This window comes from Brachyhypopomus gauderio, chromosome 2 (assembly GCF_052324685.1).
Source record: "Brachyhypopomus gauderio isolate BG-103 chromosome 2, BGAUD_0.2, whole genome shotgun sequence".
Lineage (NCBI taxonomy): Eukaryota > Metazoa > Chordata > Actinopteri > Gymnotiformes > Hypopomidae > Brachyhypopomus > Brachyhypopomus gauderio.
This window is the reverse complement of record NC_135212.1, coordinates 1,211,581-1,224,460: the sequence shown is the minus strand read 5'-3', so window position 1 is coordinate 1,224,460 and position 12,880 is coordinate 1,211,581. Positions and strand designations below refer to the sequence as shown.

Here is a 12,880-nt window from a genome sequence, read left to right as displayed (position 1 = left end):
ACTCAAACTACATTCGACACTGTAAAGTTGGATTTCCTGGGAATAAGACAAGGGATGGGGCCCTATGGGCATGTGGGGTGTGAATGTGGCATACCACAGCTACACGTAGCATGGGCTCCTAATACAACACCACCCCCACTCTTAACCCTCCTGATACAACACCACCCCCACTCTTACCCCTCCTGATACAACACCACCCCCACTCTTACCCCTCCTGATACAACACCACCCCCACTCTTACCCCTCATGATACAACACCACCCCCACTATTACCCCTCCTGTCACAACACCACCCCCACTCTTACCCCTCCTGATACAACACCACCCCCACTCTTACCCCTCCTGATACAACACCACCCCCACTCTTACCCCTCCTGATACAACACCACCCCCACTCTTACCCCTCCTGATACAACACCACCCCCACTCTTACCCCTCCTGATACAACACCACCCCCACTCTTACCCTCCCTGATACAACACCACCCCCACTCTTACCCCTCCTGATACAACACCACCCCCACTCTCACCCCTCCTGATACAACACCACCCCCACTCTTACCCCTCCTGATACAACACCACCCCACTATTACCCCTCCTGATACAACACCACCCCCACTCTTACCCCTCCTGATACACCACCCCCACTATTACCCCTCCTGATACAACACCACCCCCACTCTTACCCCTCCTGATACAACACCACCCCCACTCTTACCCCTCCTGATACAACACCACCCCCACTATTACCCCTCCTGATACAACACCACCCCCACTCTTACCCCTCCTGATACAACACCACCCCCACTATTACCCCTCCTGATACAACACCACCCCCACTCTTACCCCTCCTGATACAACACCACCCCCACTATTACCCCTCCTGATACAACACCACCCCCACTCTTACCCCTCCTGATACAACACCACCCCCACTCTTACCCCTCCTGATACAACACCACCCCCACTCTCACCCCTCCTGATACAACACCACCCCCACTCTTACCCCTCCTGATACAACACCACCCCCACTCTTACCCCCTCCTGATACAACACCACCCCCACTCTTACCCCTCCTGATACAACACCACCCCCACTCTTACCCCTCCTGATACAACACCACCCCCACTCTTACCCCCTCCTGATACAACACCACCCCCACTCTTACCCCTCCTGATACAACACCACCCCCACTATTACCCCTCCTGATACAACACCACCCCCACTCTTACCCCTCCTGATACAACACCACCCCCACTATTACCCCTCCTGATACAACACCACCCCCACTATTACCCCTCCTGTCACAACACCACCCCCACTCTCACCCCTCCTGATACAACACCACCCCCACTCTTACCCCTCCTGATACAACACCACCCCCACTATTACCCCTCCTGATACAACACCACCCCCACTCTTACCCCTCCTGATACAACACCACCCCCACTCTTACCCCTCCTGATACAACACCACCCCCACTATTACCCCTCCTGTCACAACACCACCCCCACTCTCACCCCTCCTGATACAACACCACCCCCACTATTACCCCTCCTGATACAACACCACCCCCACTCTCACCCCTCCTGATACAACACCACCCCCACTCTCACCCCTCCTGATACAACACCACCCCCACTCTTACCCCTCCTGATACAACACCACCCCCACTATTACCCCTCCTGTCACAACACCACCCCCACTCTTACCCCTCCTGATACAACACCACCCCCACTATTACCCCTCCTGATACAACACCACCCCCACTCTCACCCCTCCTGATACAACACCACCCCCACTCTTACCCCTCCTGATACAACACCACCCCCACTCTTACCCCTCCTGATACAACACCACCCCCACTCTTACCCCTCCTGATACAACACCACCCCCACTCTTACCCCTCCTGATACAACACCACCCCCACTCTCACCCCTCCTGATACAACACCACCCCCACTATTACCCCTCCTGATACAACACCACCCCCACTCTCACCCGTCCTGATACAACACCACCCCCACTCTCACCCCTCCTGATACAACACCACCCCCACTATTACCCCTCCTGATACAACACCACCCCCACTCTTACCCCTCCTGATACAACACCACCCCCACTCTTACCCCTCCTGATACAACACCACCCCCACTCTCACCCCTCCTGATACAACACCACCCCCACTCTCACCCCTCCTGATACAACACCACCCCCCCTCTCACCCCTCCTGATACAACACCACCCCCACTCTTACCCCTCCTGATACAACACCACCCCCACTCTTACCCCTCCTGATACAACACCACCCCCACTTTTACCACTCCTGATACAACACCACCCCGACTCTTACCCCTCCTGATACAACACCACCCCCACTATTACCCCTCCTGATACAACACCACCCCCACTCTTACCCCTCCTGATACAACACCACCCCCACTTTTACCACTCCTGATACAACACCACCCCGACTCTTACCCCTCCTGATACAACACCACCCCACTATTACCCCTCCTGATACAACACCACCCCACTCTTACCCCTCCTGTCACAACACCACCCCCACTATTACCCCTCCTGATACAACACCACCCCGACTCTTACCCCTCCTGATACAACACCACCCCACTCTTACCCCTCCTGTCACAACACCACCCCCACTCTTACCCCTCCTGATACAACACCACCCCCACTCTTACCCCTCCTGATACAACACCACCCCCACTATTACCCCTCCTGATACAACACCACCCCCACTATTACCCCTCCTGATACAACACCACCCCCACTATTACCCCTCCTGATACAACACCACCCCCACTCTTACCCCTCCTGATACAACACCACCCCCACTCTTACCCCTCCTGATACAACACCACCCCCACTATTACCCCTCCTGATACAACACCACCCCCACTCTTACCCCTCCTGATACAACACCACCCCCACTATTACCCCTCCTGATACAACACCACCCCCACTCTCACCCCTCCTGATACAACACCACCCCCACTCTTACCCCTCCTGATACAACACCACCCCCACTCTTACCCCTCCTGATACAACACCACCCCCACTCTTACCCCTCCTGATACAACACCACCCCCACTCTCACCCCTCCTGATACAACACCACCCCCACTATTACCCCTCCTGATACAACACCACCCCCACTCTCACCCGTCCTGATACAACACCACCCCCACTCTCACCCCTCCTGATACAACACCACCCCCACTATTACCCCTCCTGATACAACACCACCCCCACTCTTACCCCTCCTGATACAACACCACCCCCACTCTTACCCCTCCTGATACAACACCACCCCCACTCTCACCCCTCCTGATACAACACCACCCCCACTCTCACCCCTCCTGATACAACACCACCCCCCCTCTCACCCCTCCTGATACAACACCACCCCCACTCTTACCCCTCCTGATACAACACCACCCCCACTCTTACCCCTCCTGATACAACACCACCCCCACTTTTACCACTCCTGATACAACACCACCCCGACTCTTACCCCTCCTGATACAACACCACCCCCACTATTACCCCTCCTGATACAACACCACCCCCACTCTTACCCCTCCTGATACAACACCACCCCCACTTTTACCACTCCTGATACAACACCACCCCGACTCTTACCCCTCCTGATACAACACCACCCCACTATTACCCCTCCTGATACAACACCACCCCACTCTTACCCCTCCTGTCACAACACCACCCCCACTATTACCCCTCCTGATACAACACCACCCCGACTCTTACCCCTCCTGATACAACACCACCCCACTCTTACCCCTCCTGTCACAACACCACCCCCACTCTTACCCCTCCTGATACAACACCACCCCCACTCTTACCCCTCCTGATACAACACCACCCCCACTATTACCCCTCCTGATACAACACCACCCCCACTATTACCCCTCCTGATACAACACCACCCCCACTATTACCCCTCCTGATACAACACCACCCCCACTCTTACCCCTCCTGATACAACACCACCCCCACTCTTACCCCTCCTGATACAACACCACCCCCACTATTACCCCTCCTGATACAACACCACCCCCACTCTTACCCCTCCTGATACAACACCACCCCCACTATTACCCCTCCTGATACAACACCACCCCCACTCTTACCCCTCCTGATACAACACCACCCCCACTCTTACCCCTCCTGATACAACACCACCCCCACTCTCACCCCTCCTGATACAACACCACCCCCACTCTCACCCCTCCTGATACAACACCACCCCCACTCTCACCCCTCCTGATACAACACCACCCCCACTCTTACCCCCCACTCTTACCCCTCCTGATACAACACCACCCCCACTCTTACCCCTCCTGATACAACACCACCCCCACTCTTACCCCTCCTGATACAACACCACCCCGACTCTTACCCCTCCTGATACAACACCACCCCCACTCTTACCCCTCCTGATACAACACCACCCCCACTATTACCCCTCCTGATACAACACCACCCCCACTCTTACCCCTCCTGATACAACACCACCCCCACTCTTACCCCTCCTGATGGCAGGCTAGTAGCTCCTGAAGGTCCCCTGATCAACTAAAAACAAACGTTGTATGTTATGCTACTTCATGCTGACAAAGGATTTAAATGACAAAGAAATGATCATCAGTGGTCTGCACTGGGTGACCTGAAACTGAAATGCAGTTCACAAGTGGACAGTTCACAAGTGGACACCTGGTGAGCTGAGCCACCTGGACTGAGACCAGCAGGTGGTCTGCAGCATGCAGTGAAGTTCTTCACTCGGTGATCTAAGCAGTCAAAGACTTCTCATGTAGAACTTAAACTGTACCAGTACCACAAACACAACCTTCTCCTCCTCCTGGAAGTGGTCTGAGTGCCTCACCGACACGTAAACTCAACCTGCGAGGCACGTCGCCTCATACTACTCGCCGTACCATTGAGGTTTCACACGCAGGGCCGTTCCTCACGTTTCTTACCCTTTAACCAGAAAATAAAGACAAAAGAGGGAAATGCTGACCTAATGATGTCCTTGTGCCCGTTGCGAGCGGCGAGGTGGAGGGGTGTGTTGAACACGGCATCCACGCTGTCCTTCCGGTCCCCCTCCAACAGAGTCGTAATCATGTTACTGCTCAGCAGCAGCTGGGCCACCTAGAGGGTGGGGTGGGGGTCAGAGAAACAAGAGGAGGAAGGAGGAAGGAAGGGGTGAAAGGGTGAAAGATAGTGTGTGATCATGAAGGACATATAAATGTGGGGAACAAAGACTGGGGCTCTGACGGAAGATACACAACCATGACCATGTACACAGAAAGACAAGCTGCACACACACACACACACACACACACACACACACACACACACACACACACACACACACACACACACACATTTCAACGGCCTTGAAAACCATCTGTGTACTGACCAGTTCTCTTCAGAGGCCCTGCAGGTGAGGCGGATCTAATTGCAGAACTGACCCTGGGACCATTAAACACCCAAACACATCTGGGCCACACACACCACTGCATCAATGTCCTCTCTGTGAGAGAGTGTGTGTGAGAGAGTGTGTGTGTGTGTGTGTGTGTGAGAGAGAGTGAGTGAACAGAGTGTGAAAGAGTCGGACGAGAGATGGAGTGAGGCTCACAACTCAGCCAGAGAGAGCAGACAGACGGAGGCCAGGCAGTCGCCACACCTGCCCATTCAACACAGCAGCTGAGTCTCACACCCACAGAAACACACACAGACTGGGACAGGCAGAGATACAAGCCAAGCCCTCTAAATATATTTGTGCATCAGTGTATTCAGGCCTGCTGCTCCAAGGTGAGCGTGTGCATGAGCAGCCACGAGCCGTTTGAGAGCTTCCCCCAAACCTGAATAAAACCTCCCAGGACTGCAGAGAAGTGGGGCAAAGAGAACGAGCAGGGGGGGAAACCCAAGGGGGAAAAAGCAGAAACAAAAACAACAGATGCAGAGATAAAAAGGCAGTAAATCTTCAACAATGTGACATTGTTTAAGGAGCAAAGTTCCAGCCAGAATCACCAGCCCGATCCTTGTCCAGAACAGACTTGTTTGTTCAGCTGTGACCAAAAGCAAACCAGTGATGACACAATGGGAAACAAAAGAATACTTTTTACAGTTGATGTAAACTTTTCAATCCTGTTCAGATCCAGGTTAAGAGTTTGGTTTGGGAGCAGGGCTGAAATGGTTCCTTGAGGAATTACTCAAGCGATTACTAAAAATCATCTATGAAAATACTGTGCCTCATTATTTCTCTATCTTTCGACTCGACCTCTGAAGGGCGGAAGGACAATATGACCAAGAAAACACAACTTTCTTTCTACTGAAGACGAGAGATGAATCTTTTTACTTAAAAGCAGACGTGGAGCCTAGCCTAGCCTAGCCTAGCCTAGCAGTCATTACCCTTACGATCATGCTGGCGTTGTCACTGCTGAGACGGCAGAGCAGCTATTTTACGGACTGTTAGCTGACAGATCGTTAGCAACATGAAAGATTGTTGGACTGTGCTGGAGCGATTTCTCATCTTACTGGCAGAGGATTTGAATTGTTTTAATCTATGCGGTAGGAATTAAAATAAATGGCAAATGGCAACATATTTAACTTTTAATATTTACTTTAAAACTAGAATGCAATGTCACTTAAATGCTAAAAATTTGCATTTATGCAAATTTGCAAGTATGCAATCCAACCAATAAACATGTTGATTTCTCTAAAAACAGAAACCATACTCTCTTACACTCTCTTGCATACTTGCTATATTTACTAAAGGAAAAGTATTACTTATCTGGTAATTCCATGCAGATTTTTCGATGCAGTAATTGGTAGGAACTTAATTACTAAAAGTATCTATTATTGCAGCCCTACTTGGGACGTTAGATGACCTCTGGGGGGGGAGTTGAAGCTGGACTGCACTAGAGGTATACGCTACATCGCAGAGATTCTCAGCATCACAGATCTTAGATTCTGACATTTGTATCTGTGATTTATTTCTTTTTTGGCTTGGTTAAGCCATATAGGCAACATAATTATGTCAGGATGTTTGCTCCATAAAGGAAGCAGCTTGTAGGGTGAATGATTAAATGAAGACAGTCTCACCTTCAGTCTGCCAAACTCACAGGCCAAATCCAGAGGAGTCTTGTTAGCCTTATTCAGTAGGCAGGGGTTGGACTGGTGCTGTAGCAGCATCTCAGACTAGAGAGAGGGAGGGAGGGAGAGAGAGAGAAAGAGAGAGAGAGAGAGAAAAGAGAGAGAGAGAGAGAGAGAGAGAGAGAGAGAGAGACCGTTTTTGCTTCACATTAGGACTAATTTCCACTTGAACGTCACTACTACTACTAGCGATCATGAGACATCACTATACAGTGATAGGCCAATACTACCATCACTATATAGTGATAGGCCAATACTTACATTATTAATTTCCAGATTTCCCAAACCTTTCAGAGTCATATAATAACATTTTCCTCATACCTTTCCTTGATATGCTTACTTTTGTACCTTATCAAGGATTTTTCCTTGAGAGGGAAAATTTCTTATTCATTTGAAATTAATATTCAGGTATTGTCTTATGATTTCATATCCGAGAGGTCTCAGGCCCAAGACAGCTTCCAATCTTATTTAGACAAAAGAAATTCTTGTCAAATTGTCCCGGTGAAATGTTGCTTAACAGCATATAAACTTTCACAGACACGGTATCCACAGACACCTTTTTCCCTTTGAGTGTTATAAATACTTGTTTGTCATGCATGACATGCCACAGGAACATTGAACACTGGATAGTATTTACCAGAACACCCATTGAATTCAATTACTAGCTTTAACGCCCAGCAAAAATATGGTGTGCTGTCAAGGAAAACCCTTACTGCATTCAACAAAAAAGACATAAATCTAAAATCTTTATATGTTAAAGGGTTATATATTGAGCGTATTGTGTACATATATTTTTTTATTTTTAAATATACGTGCACAAAAAACAGCTGTGTATTTACGGTACTCTATGGTTTGTTGTTGCTTCAGATAGCTGACAGTTCTTTGGAAACAGCACACAAAACACAGGAAGCTTGAGTTATATATAATTCAGAACATAGTAGTGCATCAACCAGACGTCATGATATATGATCGTCAGGATCATGTTATATGAAAAGTTGGAAGAATGTCAGGAAGAGGAAGAAGAGCTGGAGGGGGGGGGGGGGGGGGGGGGGTGGGAGGTTGTCCCACTGGTGGCAGGGGCACTTGCGACTGGGATCTTCAATCATGAGCTTCCAACTGAGCCCAGGAATTATGTCATCAATCTCGGTCCAGAAGAGCTCGGCATAGCCCAGCAGTGGAAACTGTGTACGCAGCAGATGTTGGACCTCTGGTCAAAACTGCTTTTTCTCAGGAAACCTTGGGACCCAAACAATATTTACTTACCCCCTCCCTGCCCAACCTCACCACCCCCAAGAGGGAATTGTGACCACCTCCCCCCTCCCGGGTCAGCCCGTTACATATCGGCCTCCCCTGCGGCACGTGAAGTCGGCCACTTGGTGGCTCTCCCATCGTCGTAAGACAGCTGAACTCGCGTAGAAGAGACACCAAAGATATAAGTGACCTAACAGTTGCCCGTGAGCGACATGTGTTTCTCCACACTGAATGCCATGCTTCCCACGCCACTGCGCTCAGCCGGGCATGTTCTCTCGTGCAGTGCCAGCGGGAAGGGTGTGTGTGTGTGTGTACGATACTCACCACCTCGTAGTGGCCATACTGTGCAGCGAGGTGCAGTGGGATCTGGCCGTCCTGTGAGGTGCTGTTGACCACGCCTCCCGCTCTCAGGAGCGTCTGCACTGACTCCGCCTTCCCCTGCCACGCCGCATAATGCAGCGGACGCATTCCTGCAGGGGGCGGGGCATCAGAGACCCTCGTTAACCACGCCAGCTTGCGGTGTCATTCCTGCTCACTGTACATTTGCTTGTTGTCGGGAAAAAAAATTCCTAAGCACCGAAGTGAAAGAGGAAGAGGAAGGGTAGGGTGGTGATGGGGCGGGCGATGAAGCTCTAACCATTGCTGTCCTTGATGTCGACGGTGGCCTGAGCCTCCAGCAGCAAGCAGAGCAGGTCTGTGGTGCCGGTTAGAGCAGCGTGGTGCAATGCTGAAAATCTGTGCAAGGGGGAAAAAAAATAACAAAAAATGTAGCAAGTCAGAGACACAGACTGGAATACAACTCCTTGCCAACAACCAAGAAGAATGCAGCCATAAGGAAATGTGTAGGTCTACGCTAAAACAAAAAAAAACACTATACATAGTCGTAACAGAAGCCACAGTACTGTGTAATGTTGATGTTCAGGGAAGGCAGCACTGCTGAGGACCATGTGTGGTCATAAAAAGAATGGAAAATAAAACACAGTCTAGGCTGAGGCTGCCAACAGCCCAAGTCCTAGTAAAGATGTGGCAGGATTGGAAACTGAATATGGAAATTAACGAGGCCCTAGGAGACAAAAAAAATACCAGCCACAGTACTTGAGGCAAGACTCAGTCAGGACTAGTCTCACTGGAGGAGGAGCCTGCCGGGGCCCTGGCTTTGAAAACACCAGGAGGTTTGATAATCACGTGTGCCACATAAAATGCTCATTGACTGGGATGGGTGTTGCCGTCTGTTGGGACATGCCAAATGAAAGTGTGCCTTGCAGAGTTTCCCCGCCCCGTGATGAATAACCGCCTTCAAAAGACCCTTCATGGCTCCACAGACCAGAGGATAAATCTTCCCAGAATAAGCTGTGTCCTGTTGAGTTTAAGCAGAGGGATGATCCATGTGACTCTCCACACAGGGAGGAGGAAATCGTCATAGCAGCAGTATGAAAGATTGGAGAGGTGTAGAAAGCAGAGTGGCCGTTACCATCTGTCAATCACTAGACAATGTAGAAGTGAAAATACCACGACCACGACCTACAGTTTCATATTTACAGCTCTGAAACACTTACGGTAACACACTTTATTGTTCTAAGTGAAGTCTACAGGAGAATCTCAGAAACAAAAGGTTCCAAAGTGAACCATCCCTTTAAGAAATATTTAAATCCCCAGCTCCCTGCCCTAACCCCGAATGCCCTGAACATAGGAGAAAGTAAAAAAATAAAATAAAAACCCTGAACAAAACAAGGCATGCATTCAGCTAAATCTGGTAGAACAACTAAAAATAAACGTAGGTAATCCACACCCTGTAAAACACAGATGTTTTTATAAGGTGATGTTTTTTTTTCTTTAAGTATGGCCTTTTTACTGTCGTATATGAAGATGCTACTCTAAAGCCAGGACAAACAGCAGGCTCTGGGAACACCCCGTAGTGTTACTAGTGTTACTTTAGTGTTACTAAAGGAAATTCTACAAATCAATGCACTACTAGAGAACTCAACACAGAAAACAATACTGCATATACAAAGCCAAGTTACACAGAGGACGGTAGTGACATTATAGGCCCAACTGTCCACCTGTAGTTAGGTCATTAAAAAGCAACAATAGAAGGTCTTAACAATAGTCGTAAGTATAAAGCATGAAGCACAGACATTTGAAACCAGTAAACCACAGTAAAATGTTTGTATAGGTTATAGCACAAAAGCTGGGTACCAAAATAGTAGTCCCAATATAAAAAATGCATGATAACAAAATTTATTTCAGCCCATATGGCCTTTGTAAGCATTATTCTTGGCTTGAGACTAGCATGACACCATAAAGTGTGGTGTACAACAAGGAGTTGCACGGTGCCAACTGTTCAACACAGGTCTGAACCCTCTCAGCTCCATCATCAATAAGAGTGGGTATGAGTAGTGGAGCTTGTACAGATATCGAGCTGTAGTGCAGGACGTAAGGGGACACTGTGTCTCAGATCCACTGACCAGGATCTTAAAGAAGGATGCAGGAATGGGTATAATACAAAGGAGAAAAGAGATCGACAGAGGAAAATGAACCTCCACTAGGACATAAAACAGGAGGACAGCTACAAACACCTGGGCATTCTCCAGTGACACAGGAGAAACACCTGGGCATTCTCCAGTGACACAGGAGAAACACCTGGGCATTCTCCAATCACACAGGAGAAATGAGCCAGAACCAAGAAGGACACCAATGTCCAAGCACCTCCATACAGTAAGGCAGGTCCTCAAGAGTCAGTGAGTTGGAACAATAAGATCAAAGTCACAAACATATACGCCCTGCCAGTCATCAGATACCCAGCAGGCACAATGAGAACTTGAAGACCAGAAAGGGGGGAAAAGGCCTACAGAAGTGTCAGATCCACCATTCAGGGTGAGACATGAAATATCTATGAATACATCAAAGCAATGGCTCCCAAGGATGAGGGAGTCCCTGACTCAGATGGAGGACACGGTCAGGTTAAGATCCAGTGGGACAGACACACAAGTCATCGCGATGGTGGAGAAGATGCAGGTAACAGTAGCAGTAATAGATGTGGGAGCAATATGAGAAGGTGGATTAAAAAAATAAAAACACTGACTGGAAGAAGAAAAGGAGACGGTGTGGAAGGTAAACACCAAGGTTGCCCAGTGGTAATGGGGCATTTGGGACTGTGACCCCTAAGCTGGGGGAGTAGTTTAGGAATATCATCAATCTCAGCCAAGAAGAGCTCAATCCAAAGAACAGCAAAAATACTGTGCTGCACCCCCAACCTCCAAAGTAGAGGAAAAACCACCCACTGCAAAGGTAAGATATATATGTAAAATATGTAAATGTTACAATGAAACAAGACATTTTCAAGAGGCCATATGAGCTGTGCTTAATTTACCAACGTACACAAGATCCTCTCTAGGGATTAAATTCTCTGTAGTAGAGGCATTAGAAATAGCGTTTCAAAATTGGTTTGCTTTGCACTCCATAGTCCCCAAAGGAGTCCTCCTGTTCATTACTTTGGCCCCTATTAATGGGGTTTTTGAGCAAGGCCTAGGGGAAGGCAGAGGTCAAGCACAGGCCATGCTATAAGACAGAAGTGGCAGAGGTAAAGGGCTCCAAAATAGCATATACCTCACAATCGGCCCTCTGTGCTACAAACGCCACTCTACCCTAACCTGCTTCTGGCAAGACCTGCCAAGGCTGTATGGAGAAGCCCTAAAAGAGTCCCGTAAGTTGGAAAAACAGAGGCCTCTCATTCTCTACTCCATTTCACTTCTGTGGACAAGTGCCATGTGCTCTTAACCACTTAGTGTTCTCACAAAATCTTGTTTTATGCAGGTTTCTCACTCACTTTATTCAAAGAGGCTCTGAAGAGCTACCACATGATGGAGAGAGGGGAGCAGAGAATATAGAGAGATATGCTCACCATGACTGTAGCTAAAGTCATCTAGAACCATCCTTTCCATAATAGGAAGCTGAAGATGATTGACCTTCTCTAACTCAAGACTCCATAACATGGCATTCATGTGCTAACTTCCAAAGCAAACCTGTCCACTAGGTGCAACAGTCCATCACAGGACAAAAGCTAAAACCCAACCTGTCCCTTATCATTTAGGCAAACTACAGATTTATAATGAGTTCTTAAAGACAATGATCAATGCAGGTGAGCCATGAGGTTCCCTGAACCCTAGCTAGGTCCACAAACAAACAAACTTATTTAGCATGATAATTTACAATATCTTCCGGCATGCCACAGATCACATAACACTTTTTTATGACAGACAAAAGCACGAATCATGCATAGCAGGGATCAACGCTCAAGGGCGACAGTGATAACTCACAGGCACACTGAGCGGTTGCCGCTTTCTGCAAAATATATACATTTTGGGAAGGTTCCCAGAACACAGCGAGAGCCCTGTGTTCCTGTGTGTCTGCTCCTGCCTCCACTTCTTCAGATGTC

General features: G+C 48.8%; 1 protein-coding gene across 5 annotated transcripts in view; it reads right to left on the bottom strand.

Moving 5' to 3' along the window:
• Positions 1-12,880, bottom strand: part of caskin2 (CASK interacting protein 2) — a 50,427-nt gene that overhangs the window by 15,396 nt on the left and 22,151 nt on the right. For 4 of the 5 annotated variants that reach the window (XM_076981771.1, XM_076981779.1, XM_076981788.1 and 1 more), the window contains 4 exons: positions 9,083-9,180; positions 8,770-8,915; positions 7,144-7,239; positions 5,054-5,184 (listed from right to left, as the gene is read on the bottom strand). In XM_076981771.1, the coding sequence (XP_076837886.1) occupies positions 5,054-5,184; positions 7,144-7,239; positions 8,770-8,915; positions 9,083-9,180 (471 nt within the window). Of the gene's footprint in view, positions 1-5,053; positions 5,185-5,455; positions 5,754-7,143; positions 7,240-8,769; positions 8,916-9,082; positions 9,181-12,880 lie in introns of those variants that run through there. The other variant, XM_076981796.1, reaches the window with a different exon arrangement.